A 13,574-nucleotide genomic window follows, 5' to 3' on the forward strand; every position below is an offset into this window, starting at 1 on the left:
AAACAGTAAATTCGTAATCGTTTAAAAAATTATTTCCAAATTAATTACATTTACTGTTCGAACAAATCCAACATTAATGCACATGTGTAGCAGAAAGCGCTCCTATCGGGGTAAAACATGAGCACAGGCGCATCGCACGGAGGAAGGATATTTGCACGCGTTTCGAAGCATTTCCCTATTTCCCCTCCAAAAGATGGCTACGCTCGTATATGCAGCGTGCGCTCGCCCGTAGTCCCGGGTAGGGCAGGGGGTGGGCTAGATGGAGGCGCCCGGGCGGCGGTTGCGACGGGCGGTCGGACGACGATGCTGCACGCGCGCAAGTGTGTATGTGACAGCATTGTAAAACTTCACACAGACGATGCGCGTATCGCCGCAGCATAAGTTTTCGGTTGCACGGCGGCGGCGACAGCAGCAGCAGCAGCAGTCGCTCTGGGTTAGTTTTTCCTCTGTCTCTGTCTGTGTTTTTTCCCGTCACGCAGGCACTTGTGCGGTCTCCATTCTGATTCCACCCCAGACAGTGCTAGTGGGTTGAGTGTTTGGTTACGGCGTTGTCTGGTGGCGATATTTGCGACTGTTGTGAGAAGACATTTATTACACTGCCTAGTACCAACCATCGCCGACGAAAACACCCGAAACGGAAAGCAATCACAAACAACACCGAAAATCGCTGTGGCTGACGACATATTTGTGTGCAGTTGGGACGCCTGTGACGCCATCCGGACAAATGTGGTAACATTCGATTTTTTTCCACTGTACCCAGGAATAATGTACCATCACTAGACGGATTGCTGCGATTGTGAGCGTGTGCGTGTGTATGTGTGTTCAGTTTATTTTGGATGTGCGTTACGCGTCACAATCGCGTTCCCTTTGGTTGCCATTGGTTTTCCCACACGACACAACTTGCTAAAGAGAAAACACATTCCCCGTGTACACCACCCTGTGTCGCCGCATTGGGGGGTGGTTGGTGATTTTTTGCCTTTGCCTTTCCGTTGTTCAACGACGCATTCGCGAGACGGAGGTGAAACATTGTGAACAGAGTGAAAAATCATTCCTACCGAGGGGGAACCCGTAACTGGTGCTAGCTCTCGCCCTAGTGTGTGTTACTACCGGACACCACCCCCTTAGCTGTACGAGACGCCATTACGGTGCGGTGCTACCTACTAACCGCTCTGTATCTGCTTGAGTGTGTGTGTGCGTGTCTATGTAGTAGTGTGCGTTTGTGGAGCTATTGTTGTAGGGCAGCGATTACGGAGGAGCGGCCAGAGCCGCCTGTCCGAGGCCGGAACGAGCTGCGATTGAAACGATCCGCTCGTGATGAACTTCTCGGCATTCGGTGGACCTTTTTCGGGCATCCATCAGTTTGCGGCCAAATTTGGCAGCAACGATGGAGCGTTCACCAGCACCAACAGTCCCGGAAGTAATGGTTCGGCGGGGCTGGGTGCAGCAGCCGCCGGCAACGGTGTGGGTGGCGTGGCGACGTCGGCCGGTGGCAATATGCAGCAACAGCAGCAGCAGCAGCAGCAAGACCTGAACCGGTACCACGGTGCCACAAATGGAAACCATTTCAATCAGAATGCTACCTCAAGTAAGTGATTTTTCGTAAAAATGTATTAATTTGATTTATGGGATTTTTTGTGGTTGTGTTGGTGGTGGATATAGATGACCCGACGATACACACACCGCACGCATTGTGCATTGTGTGCTAGGGTAGCGGCGAATGTGTCAGCGTGGTGTAATGTGTGGAACTAGGGGGTGGAAACATTAATGCTCGATCTATGCTGTGGAATAGGGGAAAACCGTAGTGGCGAGACGGCATGATGGTTGTGTTTGATTTTGCTGGGCTCCTAATTGCCGGCGGACGGAGATATCGGGTAGTCGAGAGTGAGACGGAGCAACCCGTAGCATGGAATGGAGCATAGTAACCGCTTCGTCTGCAATGGATGGCGGCAACATATTCCGGAGGGGATCGAAGATAGCTAGGGGGATTAATACAGTGAGCGACTGATTTTAGCGAGCATTGGAAGACACCTGCAAGCAGTAGGAAAACGTTAACATAATTTTTTTCTTAATATTAAATTTTTGATATTTTTGGTCAGTTTTTCACAACACAAAACATAAGGATTTTACAAAAAAAAAACCTCGATGTTTCCATAAAATTACATTCAATTACTTGTCCTTGTCCGATGTTGATGATTTTTATTGAAAGGAAAAAAACATGAAAAAGTCATTTAAATTTACTTTGATCCATGTTTGATTTGATAAACCATGATGATAGCATGGTTCTCTAGTAAGATCTTCAATTTGTACAACATGAATAAAAAAGTGTACCAAATACGCTAAAAATGCTTTGTAAATACAGTGCTGGCACTCTTAAGTCTGAAACCTGATTTTGCTTATGAATTACAACAGATTAGTGATGGGTAATGTTGGTAAAAAACCGGAGTCGACTCCGATCTGACTCCGATAAATTCGGAATCGACTCGGGAAGGTAGGTCCACGCTGCAATATACGGAGTTGTTCGAAATCGTCCCAAATCGCCCGGAGTCGTCCGGAATCGCCCGGTGTCGCCCGGAGTCGGAGTCTCACGGAGTCGTCCGGAGTCGTCCGGAGTCTTTCGGAATCTTCCGGAGTCGTCCGGAGTCGTCGGGAGTCGTCCGGAGTCGTTCTGAGTCGTCCGGAGTCGTTCTGAGTCGTCTGGAGTAGCCCGGAGTCGTTCGAAATCGTACGAGGATGTCTGGAGTCATCCAGAATCAGCTGCACACGGAGTCATCCGGAGTCATCTGGAGTCGGCCAAGGTCGGCTTGTATAGGAAGTGAGTTGTTCGAAATCGTACGGGGATGTCTGGAGTCATCGCCATCGCCAGACGCCGGACGACTCCGAACGATTGCGGACGATTCCAGACGACTCCGGGCTGCTCTAGGCTACTCCGGACAACTCCGGACGACTTCGGACGAATCCGACTCCGGGCGGATTTGGTGGTTCCATTTTGCCGGAGTCGGAATCGGACTAACAATAGTCGGAGTCGGATCGGAGTCGTGTGTGCGCTCCATACAACACATCACTAGAACAGATCAACTAGTGATGGATACGATGGAGGCGACGGCGGACGACTCCGAACGATTGCGGACGACTCCAGACGACTTCGAACTGCTCTAAGTGACTCCGGACAACTTTGGACGACTTCGGACAACCCCGACTCCGGGCGGATTTAGTGGTTCCATTTTGCCGGAGTCGGAATCGGACTATCAATAGTCGGAGTAGGATCGGAGTCGTGTGTGCGCTCCATACAGCACATCACTAGAACAGATCAACTAGTGATGGATGGGTCGACCCGAACCTACCGGGGACTTCAAAATACGACCCAGAGCGCTTCGGTAATTTTGGATTCCAGCAGGTTCATTCGGTTCGACAAAGTATATGCGGCTCCGACCCGTGGGTGCAGCGAGTTCAATAGGTTCATACGAGTTCGGTAGGATCATACGAGTTCAATAGGTTCAGTAGGTTCAGTGGGTTCAAACCAGTTCAATAGGTATCCTAGGAGCATACGAGTTCGATAGGTTGGGTAAACAACAGACGGCGTAAGTGATGAATAAAAATGTACAAACATAAAAACAATCTATTTTTATTTATAACATTCGCCGTTTGTTAAATAACCCAACTATAGAGTGCTCCTTAGTTAACACGCATTCGTACCAAGGTGGTCATACTGTATTACTACTGAACTCGTGGACACCCATCAAACCTATTAAGCCTGCGAAACTCGTATGAACTCATTGAACCTACTGAACCTATTGAACTCGTATGCACCAACCAATCATACTGAACCTATTGACGTAGTATGCACCCACTAAACTTACTGTAGCTAATGAACTCGTATCGACCTACTGAACTCGTACGAACCTATTGAACTTGCACCTACCGAATTCATATGAACCTACCGTGAAATCGCCCAATTTTGCAAACGTTTTTGTGCGTACTTGTTTGTGTTAAATATTTTTTAACAATGGAATTCTTTTGGCTCAACAACCGTTGTCGATCCGGGCCTGCCTGTACCACTTGTGGGGGTGGCTACGATGGATAGTCAGTTCTACGTATGGCGACACGGTCTATTTGGGGCATGAACCCATGGCGGGCATGTTGTTAAGTCGTACGAGTTGACGACTGTACCATGAGACCGGCTAAGATGCATGAGATAACAATGCGGACAAAAAGTTGCACAACCACTTGTTTAATGTTTGTATTAATGCCAATAGGTAGACAAAAATGTTCAAAACAATTTTACACTCTCACTTTCCTAAGATTGGTGTTGAAAAGTACTTAAATTATTCATTTTATGTTGCCCATTTTGGTTGGCATTTTGCTGGCAATTTTTACAGTCACTTTGATGTGTGTTAAAAACAAAGTAAATGGAGAAATGAGACTGCCTGACGGCACTAAAGAACGGCTCCGACTGGCTAACAAAAAATTAGTGTTTTTCTCTCAAGTTATTGGACTATTTATAGTGAAATTGTTGCTATTTGATACAAGAAATGTGGTTTCATGTGTCGACATACGTATTGTAGTGTTCAAGTTATATCAAGTTCAAGTTATAAATGAATATTCAGCAAAATCAAAAGTGTGTTATTGTTTCAAGTTTCGGCAGAAGCCCACGGCATTGATCTGTCAAAAATCAACATTTACCGTGTACCAATTTTCGGCAGAATTTAAACTAAATAATTATTTGTTTTTCGTGATTTTAAAATTCCTAGCGGACTAGAATAAATTCTGCAACCATAGAATTTTTCATAAAAACCACACTTTGATTGTTTAAGTGCTCTGGTTCTCTTAATAATGAAATCTACCGGGAAAATTGCGAATTCTGCACATTTTCTTTGATATTTTGAAAAATATGCAAGGGAATGATGTGATACTTCGTATATGAATAACAAATGAGCATATCTCTATTTAAAAATATGTGTGGAGACTATTTTCAACGCATTTTTGCATAATTACACGTTTTTAGTTACCCTGCCGAAAACAGATACACTGCCAAATAATGGTACAGTTACTCTATTTTGCTGAAAAATTTGTCCATAAACTGATGTAATGCCATATCATTGGAAGATGATGGCATAAAACACGGGCTTTCATTACATATGAAACAATAAAAGAAAAACTTATTGAAAATAGTGCCTGGATAAATGCATTTCGCATTCTAAATGCTTGTATCAGTAAAGTTCTGACTAGATTGGACAAGTTGTCACTTCTGTCGGAAAATCTGAAAATGGCAAAGCTATAGCCAAGAATGCGAAGACACATAACTGTCCAGAATTCTGCCCTAAATTAAAATTAGGTAAAAATTGGAAAATGTAGGAAAATTACTAAAACAGAAAGTACATAATAATGAAATTTAATTATAGAAATAAAATAACCAACTAACAAACTAACTAAAAGAACATCACCAAAAACTTACTACTGAAAATAAACTAAAGTAGACGATATACTGGTTGTAACAAACTGTTCAGAAAACCGCAAAACCAGAAAATAGATGAAAATATGAGGTGTCAGACTTTAGGTTACTGCCATTGTTGAATTCATCTTTATTAGATTTGCTGTCAATTTATGAATTTGTAAAGCTAATTTTTTCTCATATTCTCTCCCTTTTTCTCCCAGTGGTTAATACACCGATGTCTTATGGTCAAAACATGTCCCATCCTTACGGTGGAGGAGCCAATCAGCAAACAAGCAACGATCACACCTTCGGCAATGGAAATGCGTCGATGGGCAACGACCACCAGTCAAAAGTGAGCAAAGGCGGTAACACACTCAAGGTAGATCGGGACGACATGATCAATCAGCAAATTCTGCAGAACGTTAACCAGTCCTGGCAAACGCTGACCAACCCATCGAACACGGTCGACTACTCGTCGCACCTGCTGTCGGCCACTCTGCCCATCTCCATCCAGCACTTGCTAAAGTACTCTGACGCGATTAAGAAGGAACCGAACAGCGGATCCGTTGCCGGGTCGGGCATCAACTCGCCCGGCCCGCTCGGTGGTCTCATTGGCGTGGAAACAAACGCATTCAATGTGCAGAAAGACTTGCTGAGCCTGAAGAATGGTTCCAATCTGAACCTGGCCCTCGGCAATGCGGCCGTCAGTGCGGCCGCTGCAAGCCTAGGCCTGAACCACCAACACTTGATGCAGCATCACCAGCAGCAGCAGCAGCAGCACGCGGCCAATGCTAACCACCACACAGATAACGGGTTCGGCAACCAGCAGTCACTGGCGAACAGCATGGCAAACGGGGGTGGCCAAAATGTGGTTAGTTCCGATGCGCACAATTCGAGCAGCAGTACCGTGAACGGTGGACCGGCGGCCAATGGGGAGGAAGCTAACGGCGGGTCCGGCACGGGCAATGGTACGGGAAAGACCAAAACGAAAAAGCAGAAGAAACGCAAACCACCGAAGGAGAAGAAACCGCGCCCGAAACCGGGTCAGATACGGGAAACGAAGGCCCTGGATGGGTCGCCCCTGTTCTGCTGCCCCGAGTGCCAGATGGCGTACCCGGAGCGGGGCTTGATCGAGCAGCACGTCATTTCGCATGCCGTCGAGCGGCGCTTCGTGTGCGATATCTGTAATGCCGCGCTGAAGCGGAAGGATCATCTCACACGCCACAAACTGTCGCACATTCCCGATCGTCCGCATATTTGCAGCGTAAGTTTGGTGCCAAAACCGGACGTAGACCATTCCAAAGAAATGACATTCGATTTTTATTGCATTTTTTCAGATTTGTCTCAAATCCTTTAAGCGTAAGGAGCAGTTGACGCTCCACGTCGTTATACATACGGGGGAAAAGAAACACATTTGTGGCGAGTGCGGTAAAGGTATGGCCTGTTCCAAAGAATTGATGATGGTTCAAGCGAACGAACGTTACATTCACAACCATTACTTTAATGTTTCAGGATTCTATCGAAAAGATCATCTCCGCAAGCACACCCGCTCGCACATAGCACGGCGCGTCAAGTCGGAAATGTCTGCCTCGAATGGAACTGGCGGTGGCAGCGGAGGTGGATCGGGAAATGGCAATGCAGCGCAAAACAACAGTACGCTGGCAGGATCCCTGATGGCCACCAACATGCAGGGCGCACCGGTAACAGCCTCCTGAGGGTCGTACAAAGACTTTTGGTAAGGTGTGTGTTGGTTCCTCACTAAATCGATGGGCACGAGCAGCTTCTAAAGGGCACTTGATGATCGCTTAAGTTTGATGAGACGATAAGGAATCTTCATCTTCGTTAGGATTTTGTGTACTACATCTGTTATATGATTTGCTGCTGGCCATGCGATTGGACATGTGGAACGCTTTAATTATTTGATATGCAATATTACTTTTCGTCAAACAATTCATACTCATAACATTATACGAATACATTGATTTATGATTTTTATTAAATTTCGACATCAATGTGCCAAAGAATCGTAAGTGCAATCGAGGAATCAATCACCTAAACCTTACCAAAAGTCACGTACTCCGTACCATAGGGAAATTAATTTCAATATAAAATCTTTTCTATTCGAAGTTCTTACAAAATCAGAAAAGATGATATTTTGAAATAGTTTTCCTTGGATCTAGTCTTGTCATGCTGATGATAAGACGCTATATATTTATGTGGAAACGTGATTCCACGTGTTACGCTACTAGTCACAGTCGCTGTTCTAAATGGTGTTTCGAAGATTGAACACACAAGTTGACGTGTAAAGCTGAGCCATAAAATGCTCCAAATATTCAGACATTCTGTTCCTATGTCCGCTAACGTACCGGCACATTGCTTTCCTAATCTGCAAAAAAATCAAAGTTCTGAACGCGAGCAAATCTCCTTCCATCCCGCCGGCAAGTTGGAAGAAGAGATCCGAGTCTCGAGCCTAAAAGAAGCAGCAATAATTTTTAAATTTGTACGACATTTTTGCGCGTTGAATGCACACACGTTGGATGTTGTGAAACGTTAAATAAGCTACCGGAAGCAGTGCAGTGTATTGGGAGAGCATTTTCTTCGTCAATGTCGGTTTAGTTTTGCGGCGGCACGACTCGGTGAGGAACTCATAATGATGCAAAATTGCGATAATGGAGGGCGAAAGACATGCGATATTGCCAACGGTACAACATAGTGCTGCTGCACCGCAGACAAAGTACACACTATCAGGGAGAGCGAACGCATACAAATGAGATATGATGATAATCGAACGATGAAACGGACACACGAGACTTTAAGGAAGCTGCTGAGCGGAGAAATGTATTTTGTTTATTTTCTTACAGATGATAAACTCGCTAACAGAAGCTAACAGAGCAAACGTATATATTCACCTGTAATGAAAGACAACTATATACATATATATTGTATCTACGTATATACATATTGAAGGTATATAAATATATTTTGTATTCGATATTGGAAAGGAATTGCACCGCAAAGTCAAACGAAGAGAACCGAATGGACGTTGTGCGTTGATTTTTTTGTGTTGCAACTTGTCAGAACCATATTCGCACTATTATTAGATGTCATCTTTTATCGATTGTATGAAAACTGTACGGAAGAGTAAGAGATGTTAAGAACGGATGGTATATTTGCGGGGCAGCAAAGCCACGCGGAATTCAGTTCTGGGGTGCGGGAGTCTGCAAAACTAATTGAACTTTACAAATTATATTGTATTGCACCAGAATTTAGAACGATCCACACGCAGCAACGGTGTTACCAATCGTATCAGCACAAGAGATTCAACAGGTGTTAATTTTTTTTCTGCAACAAATACAATTACAAACTACTACAAAACAGTCCAAACAGTGCAAAGACAGTGAAAGGAAAGGCATCGCTTTTCAAGTGAAAATAGAAAACAAAACACACGCCGGTGTGCACATGAATCCAAAGTACAAACGGAACGACTAAAAGAACAAAACAAAATGCAAACATCTCCCCTGACATAGGTACGTCCGCCGACTCGTAACCCATAACCCTATCTGCAAATGCATAAATTATTTAATTACTGTTGCAGTAGTGTTTGACTGTGTTGAATACAATAGATTTACGCAATGACCATATTCCTAAAAAGAAAGGTGAAGGCGTAGGATGGCGGATGTGCACGCGCACAGTGAATGGTCCTGGAAAAGAGTATTAATAGTTTCCGTGTTGAATGTTGAATACAGTAGTTCTAGTCAGAGTGGAGGGGAATAAATTCCCAATTAATTCACGTGCTAAAGCTCGTGCTCGAAACTGATGGCAGTATACTACTGAGCAAATGGTGGTGATTTTTAAACAGAACGAAGTTTAACTATGAAAAATGAAACAGTATATACGACGCTAAAGAGGAATACTAAAGATATATAGGTTACATAGGTTTACAGACACAAATGGCAAGCGGTTGCATTATCTCACACACGGCAGCATCGCTCGGAGGACAGATCGGTCTGTGCGTGTATTTATGTGTGTGAAAACAGCTTAAAAGGAGAAAGTTTACAATCAAACGAATCGAATAAGGAGCGGTAGTACAGCAATGGATTGTGATTTAAGGCAAAAATTGCAACAACAACTTGACAAAAACGATTGCCATACAAAAGCAAAAGTGAACGCAAAAGAAACGCATAGATCTGTGCAATATGAAAGGCGCAAACAAAAATCACTTTATAATATGTGTAGTATTTAGTTCAAAGTTGGTACACTTTTTAGTTGATATGTGCATTTTGTGATGCTTTGAAATTAGACCGTCTAAAGAAACCAAGGTGTAACGCAAGTAAGGGAGAGTTATAACACAAGCTTAGCTTCGTTTTGCAATGAATGGTTCCTTTCGTCCAAGTGAGTTTTGTTTTTATGTTGCAATACTTTTATCCTAGTGTGTAGTGAATATTGGAGGTCGAGCACAAAAAAAAAACAACAAATAAACAAACAAAAACCCAACCCCAAACACCTAACTTATCAAAAAGACTTCGAAAGTGGATCGGAAACGTAAAAACATCAAACAATCGGCAATGCTTCGTAGCGTCTTCGTGCAAGAGACTAATATACTAAATTTTAATATTAAGGGTGCGTATTTATGCCTATTTATTAGTACGTTTTTTATGAGCATTATTCGAAAAGGAAACAATCGGCAAACGTGTACACGCGGCCGAACGGCGCGTACAACCACTATATACATACAATAATGATAATAATATAATATTAGTAATATTACACGATACACTATATTTTGATAGGCGTCTACCGAGTAAATAGGTTTTACAATTTGGTCCTGGTGTGAAGCGAATACTTCCCAGTCGAGGCTAGTTGCACGAACGAGGATGAGACTCTGAGAAGGCGGAGAAGAAAAACAATCCCAAATCGATTCACCGAACCGGTGGGGTTCCTCGGTAAGAATTAATCAATACTTCTAGTCACGGGTGTGATTAAAAACAAACATGTTTTATTTTATGTTTTTGCTTTTAAAAATTACTTGCGCTTTGCGTAAAGAGAGGGCAATATGCACGCGATAAATCCGCAATAAAAAATGAAGATATAAATCAAAATATTTTTTTTTCAACCAATAGAACATAATACACGCGGTTCTGTGTACTATGCATTTACCAATATCAACCTGCCTCGGGAGGCAGATGCGAGGGGCAAAGAACATGTAAAGATTTTAAACTAAATACTAAACACTATCTTCTATTCGATAAAAGAGCAAATATATCTTAACAACAAATGCGCAAACACAACTTGTATCAAACATAAAATGAAAAGGCCACACAATACCGGGCCTTTTTCGATGTTAACATAAGAAGAAACACTACCGTTCGATCGTTCCGCAATAACCCATTCTTCTTTTGCGTTCTGAGTGCACAATCAATCAGCCAGTGTGGCATGTAGCATGTGCTGGAAATATCAATAAACGAAAAGGAACAACCACAGAGACAAAGATGAATGCAAGTAAATGCAACAAAAAAACAAGTAAAAACATGTGTAAAATCACGTAAGACAGAAAAAGAAAGTAAAGAAGGAATGATATTTTGAACGTTTTACTAATTTATGAACTACTATATTGTACCCGGTACATCGTACTTGTATGGAATGTGAAGCAAAAGTTAAGATCAACAAACACAAACAAAACCAAACGGGCGGAAGGACGAAAGAAAACTAACGTAAAATACATTTGTGCTTTTCTTATAACCGGTTTCTTGTCTTTTGTTGTCTCACGCTATATCACACTTGCTGAGAAAATGGTTTCGGAATTATATTATTTTCTTCTAAATTGATTCAATCATGCGTTCTTTTATATTTTCGTTCATTACAACGTACATGACCCGGGACACTGTGCACTTATCGATAATCATAGCTTTATGAAAGGAGTTTTGGTTTTTTTTCGTTAGTGTGAATCGCACAATCACGAACGTACGAAACGATGAAATATTAGTTCTGCCAAATAAGTCCAAGTTCATAATTCTTTAGATGGAGGAGTTAGCTAATACTTTTCATAATTTGCATGTTTCGATTGTGGTAGGATTTAAAATAGTTTTTTGAAATAGTTTAAAGTTTGTTTTATTTCTTTTTGGTGTATTTTGATGACCGTTTGTTTTCTTAGAACTCTATTCTGTGTTGCAGTCAAGCTTCAGACAATCTCCAAATTAGCTAGGCAAGGTTAGAAATTGTGCAAGGCAAGAAATTGATAGAGTATGTTTTAAACACGGACAAACCAAACTAGCTTACTTTTCGATTCAATTTAGGGCCTATGCTTTTGAAGCACTGATATGCAGGCAAATAGAGATTAACAAACAAACAGTTGTTCACAAACAATTACAATCGCCGTAAGTTAACTCCACACGAATAACAAGTAATAGATAAAATGTCGCCATAACAATGTATTCCTTCTCTTTTTTTACTAAGTAACAAGTGCGTATAATTTCCTAAACAATTTGTTCGTTTAGTTTGATCTAATTTACAGCAAGAAGAATAAACGAAAAGGAAGGCAGATAGAGATCGGATAGCAGTGACGTTAACTAGCTATGGCACTACAGAGCAATTTGTTCCGAAACGTTTGAAGAGGATGAAGTTAAGGATCGATAATTGCCAGTAAGTTGTTTTTCGTTTCTCTAACTAAATAAATAGCTTTAAAATGCTTAACAGTTTGATTAAAAACACAATTTAACTAGATCGCCTTGGGACGGGGGCAAAACCGGCATCGTAGATATAGTAGATTATTAGAAACGAAGCGATAGAGAGAGAGTTGCTATTGCGTGGACTGATCTTTTAGACGTTTTGTTTCATTTCCTGCTTTAGACAATGCTTGAATGCTTCCCATCCTTCCGATTTCACGTTTGACTAAAACGAAAAAAAATATATGAAAAAATATTGATATCATTATTTTTGGAACGCTAAATTGATACAGAAAATGTAACATTTTTTGTAATCCTTTGCTATTATATACATAACTTTGTTTTTCGTTTTATTTTATACACGTATTTACACGTTGTTTTTATATTACATGTACTTCCACAAAGGTTATTTCCCATTTATTTCTAATTATTAAACCTAAATAGCATTTCACTTACCTGTCTTCATATGGTACATTAGCTTTACTTACATTTCCCCCGGCGTTGTGTATACACGACCACGCAATGACATTGTGTGATGAAACAACCAATCATTGTGATATGAGATCGCATTGTGCGTGGAATCGATTCGATCATTCGTGTTCGTGTGTAATTTTGTACAGTGTAAGCTTTCGCAAATGAGGAATTAACAAACACAGAACACCACACAGGTTACAGGAAACGAGTTAAAGTTAAAACAGAACAGAAACTAACAAACAAATATACATTAAGATGGCAGACACATAGGGTTGGGGTGTGAAAGATAAATTTTGAAAATGGGGTTTATTAACATAAAATATTGCTTCTATGCGACACAAACATAGAAATGAGGAGTAGGGGTAATAAATCATGGAGACAATTTTGACTTCACTAGTAAACAGCCATCAAAGCATAGGTACTATAGGCACTAATGTACTATTCTAACTTACAAGCCACATAACACATATATCCTTGGTTAATCTTTTGATGGAAGTCTGGACAGGGGACTGAGTAGCGGAGAAACTCATATTAAATTGTAACTTGTAACATGGCTACGGCTATATACACAACACAACTCACCAGTATCCATGGGCGTTATAGTTTGGAAAAGGGGACGTGTAATAGCTAAACCCTACGACCAGTCACTAGCGATAGTGTCTCGTGCTATCACTTTGTCCGTGGTCCGGATGATAGTAAAAGTAGAGCAGGTAGCGGCGCAACCTTCGGCAGGCCCGCGAACGCATCTTGAGCAGCTGCCGAAAGTTATCCGCATACACCGTACCCTTCTCGATATCGTCCAGATAGTCCTCGACGATATGCTCGTAGTGACTTACTTTGAATCCACGGTGCACCCGATCCTTCATGATGGCGATGAACTCCTTGTACGAGAGCAGCCCATCGCCGTCCTCGTCGAAGATGGCAAACACGGTGTCGATCAGGTGCGAGTTCAGCTCGGAACCGGTGCAAATTTTCACCGCTCGGGAAAACTCATCTGGCAGGGGAAT

The 13,574-nt window shown here is 42.2% G+C and overlaps 2 protein-coding genes across 7 annotated transcripts in view; one reads left to right on the forward strand and one right to left on the reverse strand.

Moving 5' to 3' along the window:
• Positions 1–18: 18 nt before the first annotated feature.
• Positions 19–11,170, forward strand: LOC1274001 (zinc finger and SCAN domain-containing protein 25). Its single transcript, XM_313066.6, has 4 exons — positions 19–1,585; positions 5,653–6,695; positions 6,769–6,865; positions 6,944–11,170. The coding sequence occupies exons 1-4, from the start codon at positions 1,315–1,317 to the stop codon at positions 7,144–7,146; spliced, it is 1,614 nt and encodes a 537-aa protein (XP_313066.6). The 5' UTR covers positions 19–1,314; the 3' UTR covers positions 7,147–11,170.
• An 86-nt stretch (positions 11,171–11,256) lies between these two features.
• LOC1274002 (calcium uptake protein 3, mitochondrial) overlaps positions 11,257–13,574 on the reverse strand; it is a 45,638-nt gene continuing 43,320 nt past the window's right edge. For 4 of the 6 annotated variants that reach the window (XM_061650227.1, XM_061650230.1, XM_313067.6 and 1 more), the window contains one exon: positions 11,257–13,561. In XM_061650227.1, the coding sequence (XP_061506211.1) occupies positions 13,215–13,561 (347 nt within the window). In that variant the 3' untranslated portion in view covers positions 11,257–13,214. The remainder of the gene's footprint in view (positions 13,562–13,574) is intronic. The other 2 variants (XM_003436686.2, XM_061650229.1) reach the window with 1 other exon arrangement.

This window comes from Anopheles gambiae, chromosome 2 (assembly GCF_943734735.2).
Source record: "Anopheles gambiae chromosome 2, idAnoGambNW_F1_1, whole genome shotgun sequence".
Classification (NCBI taxonomy): Eukaryota; Metazoa; Arthropoda; class Insecta; order Diptera; family Culicidae; genus Anopheles; species Anopheles gambiae.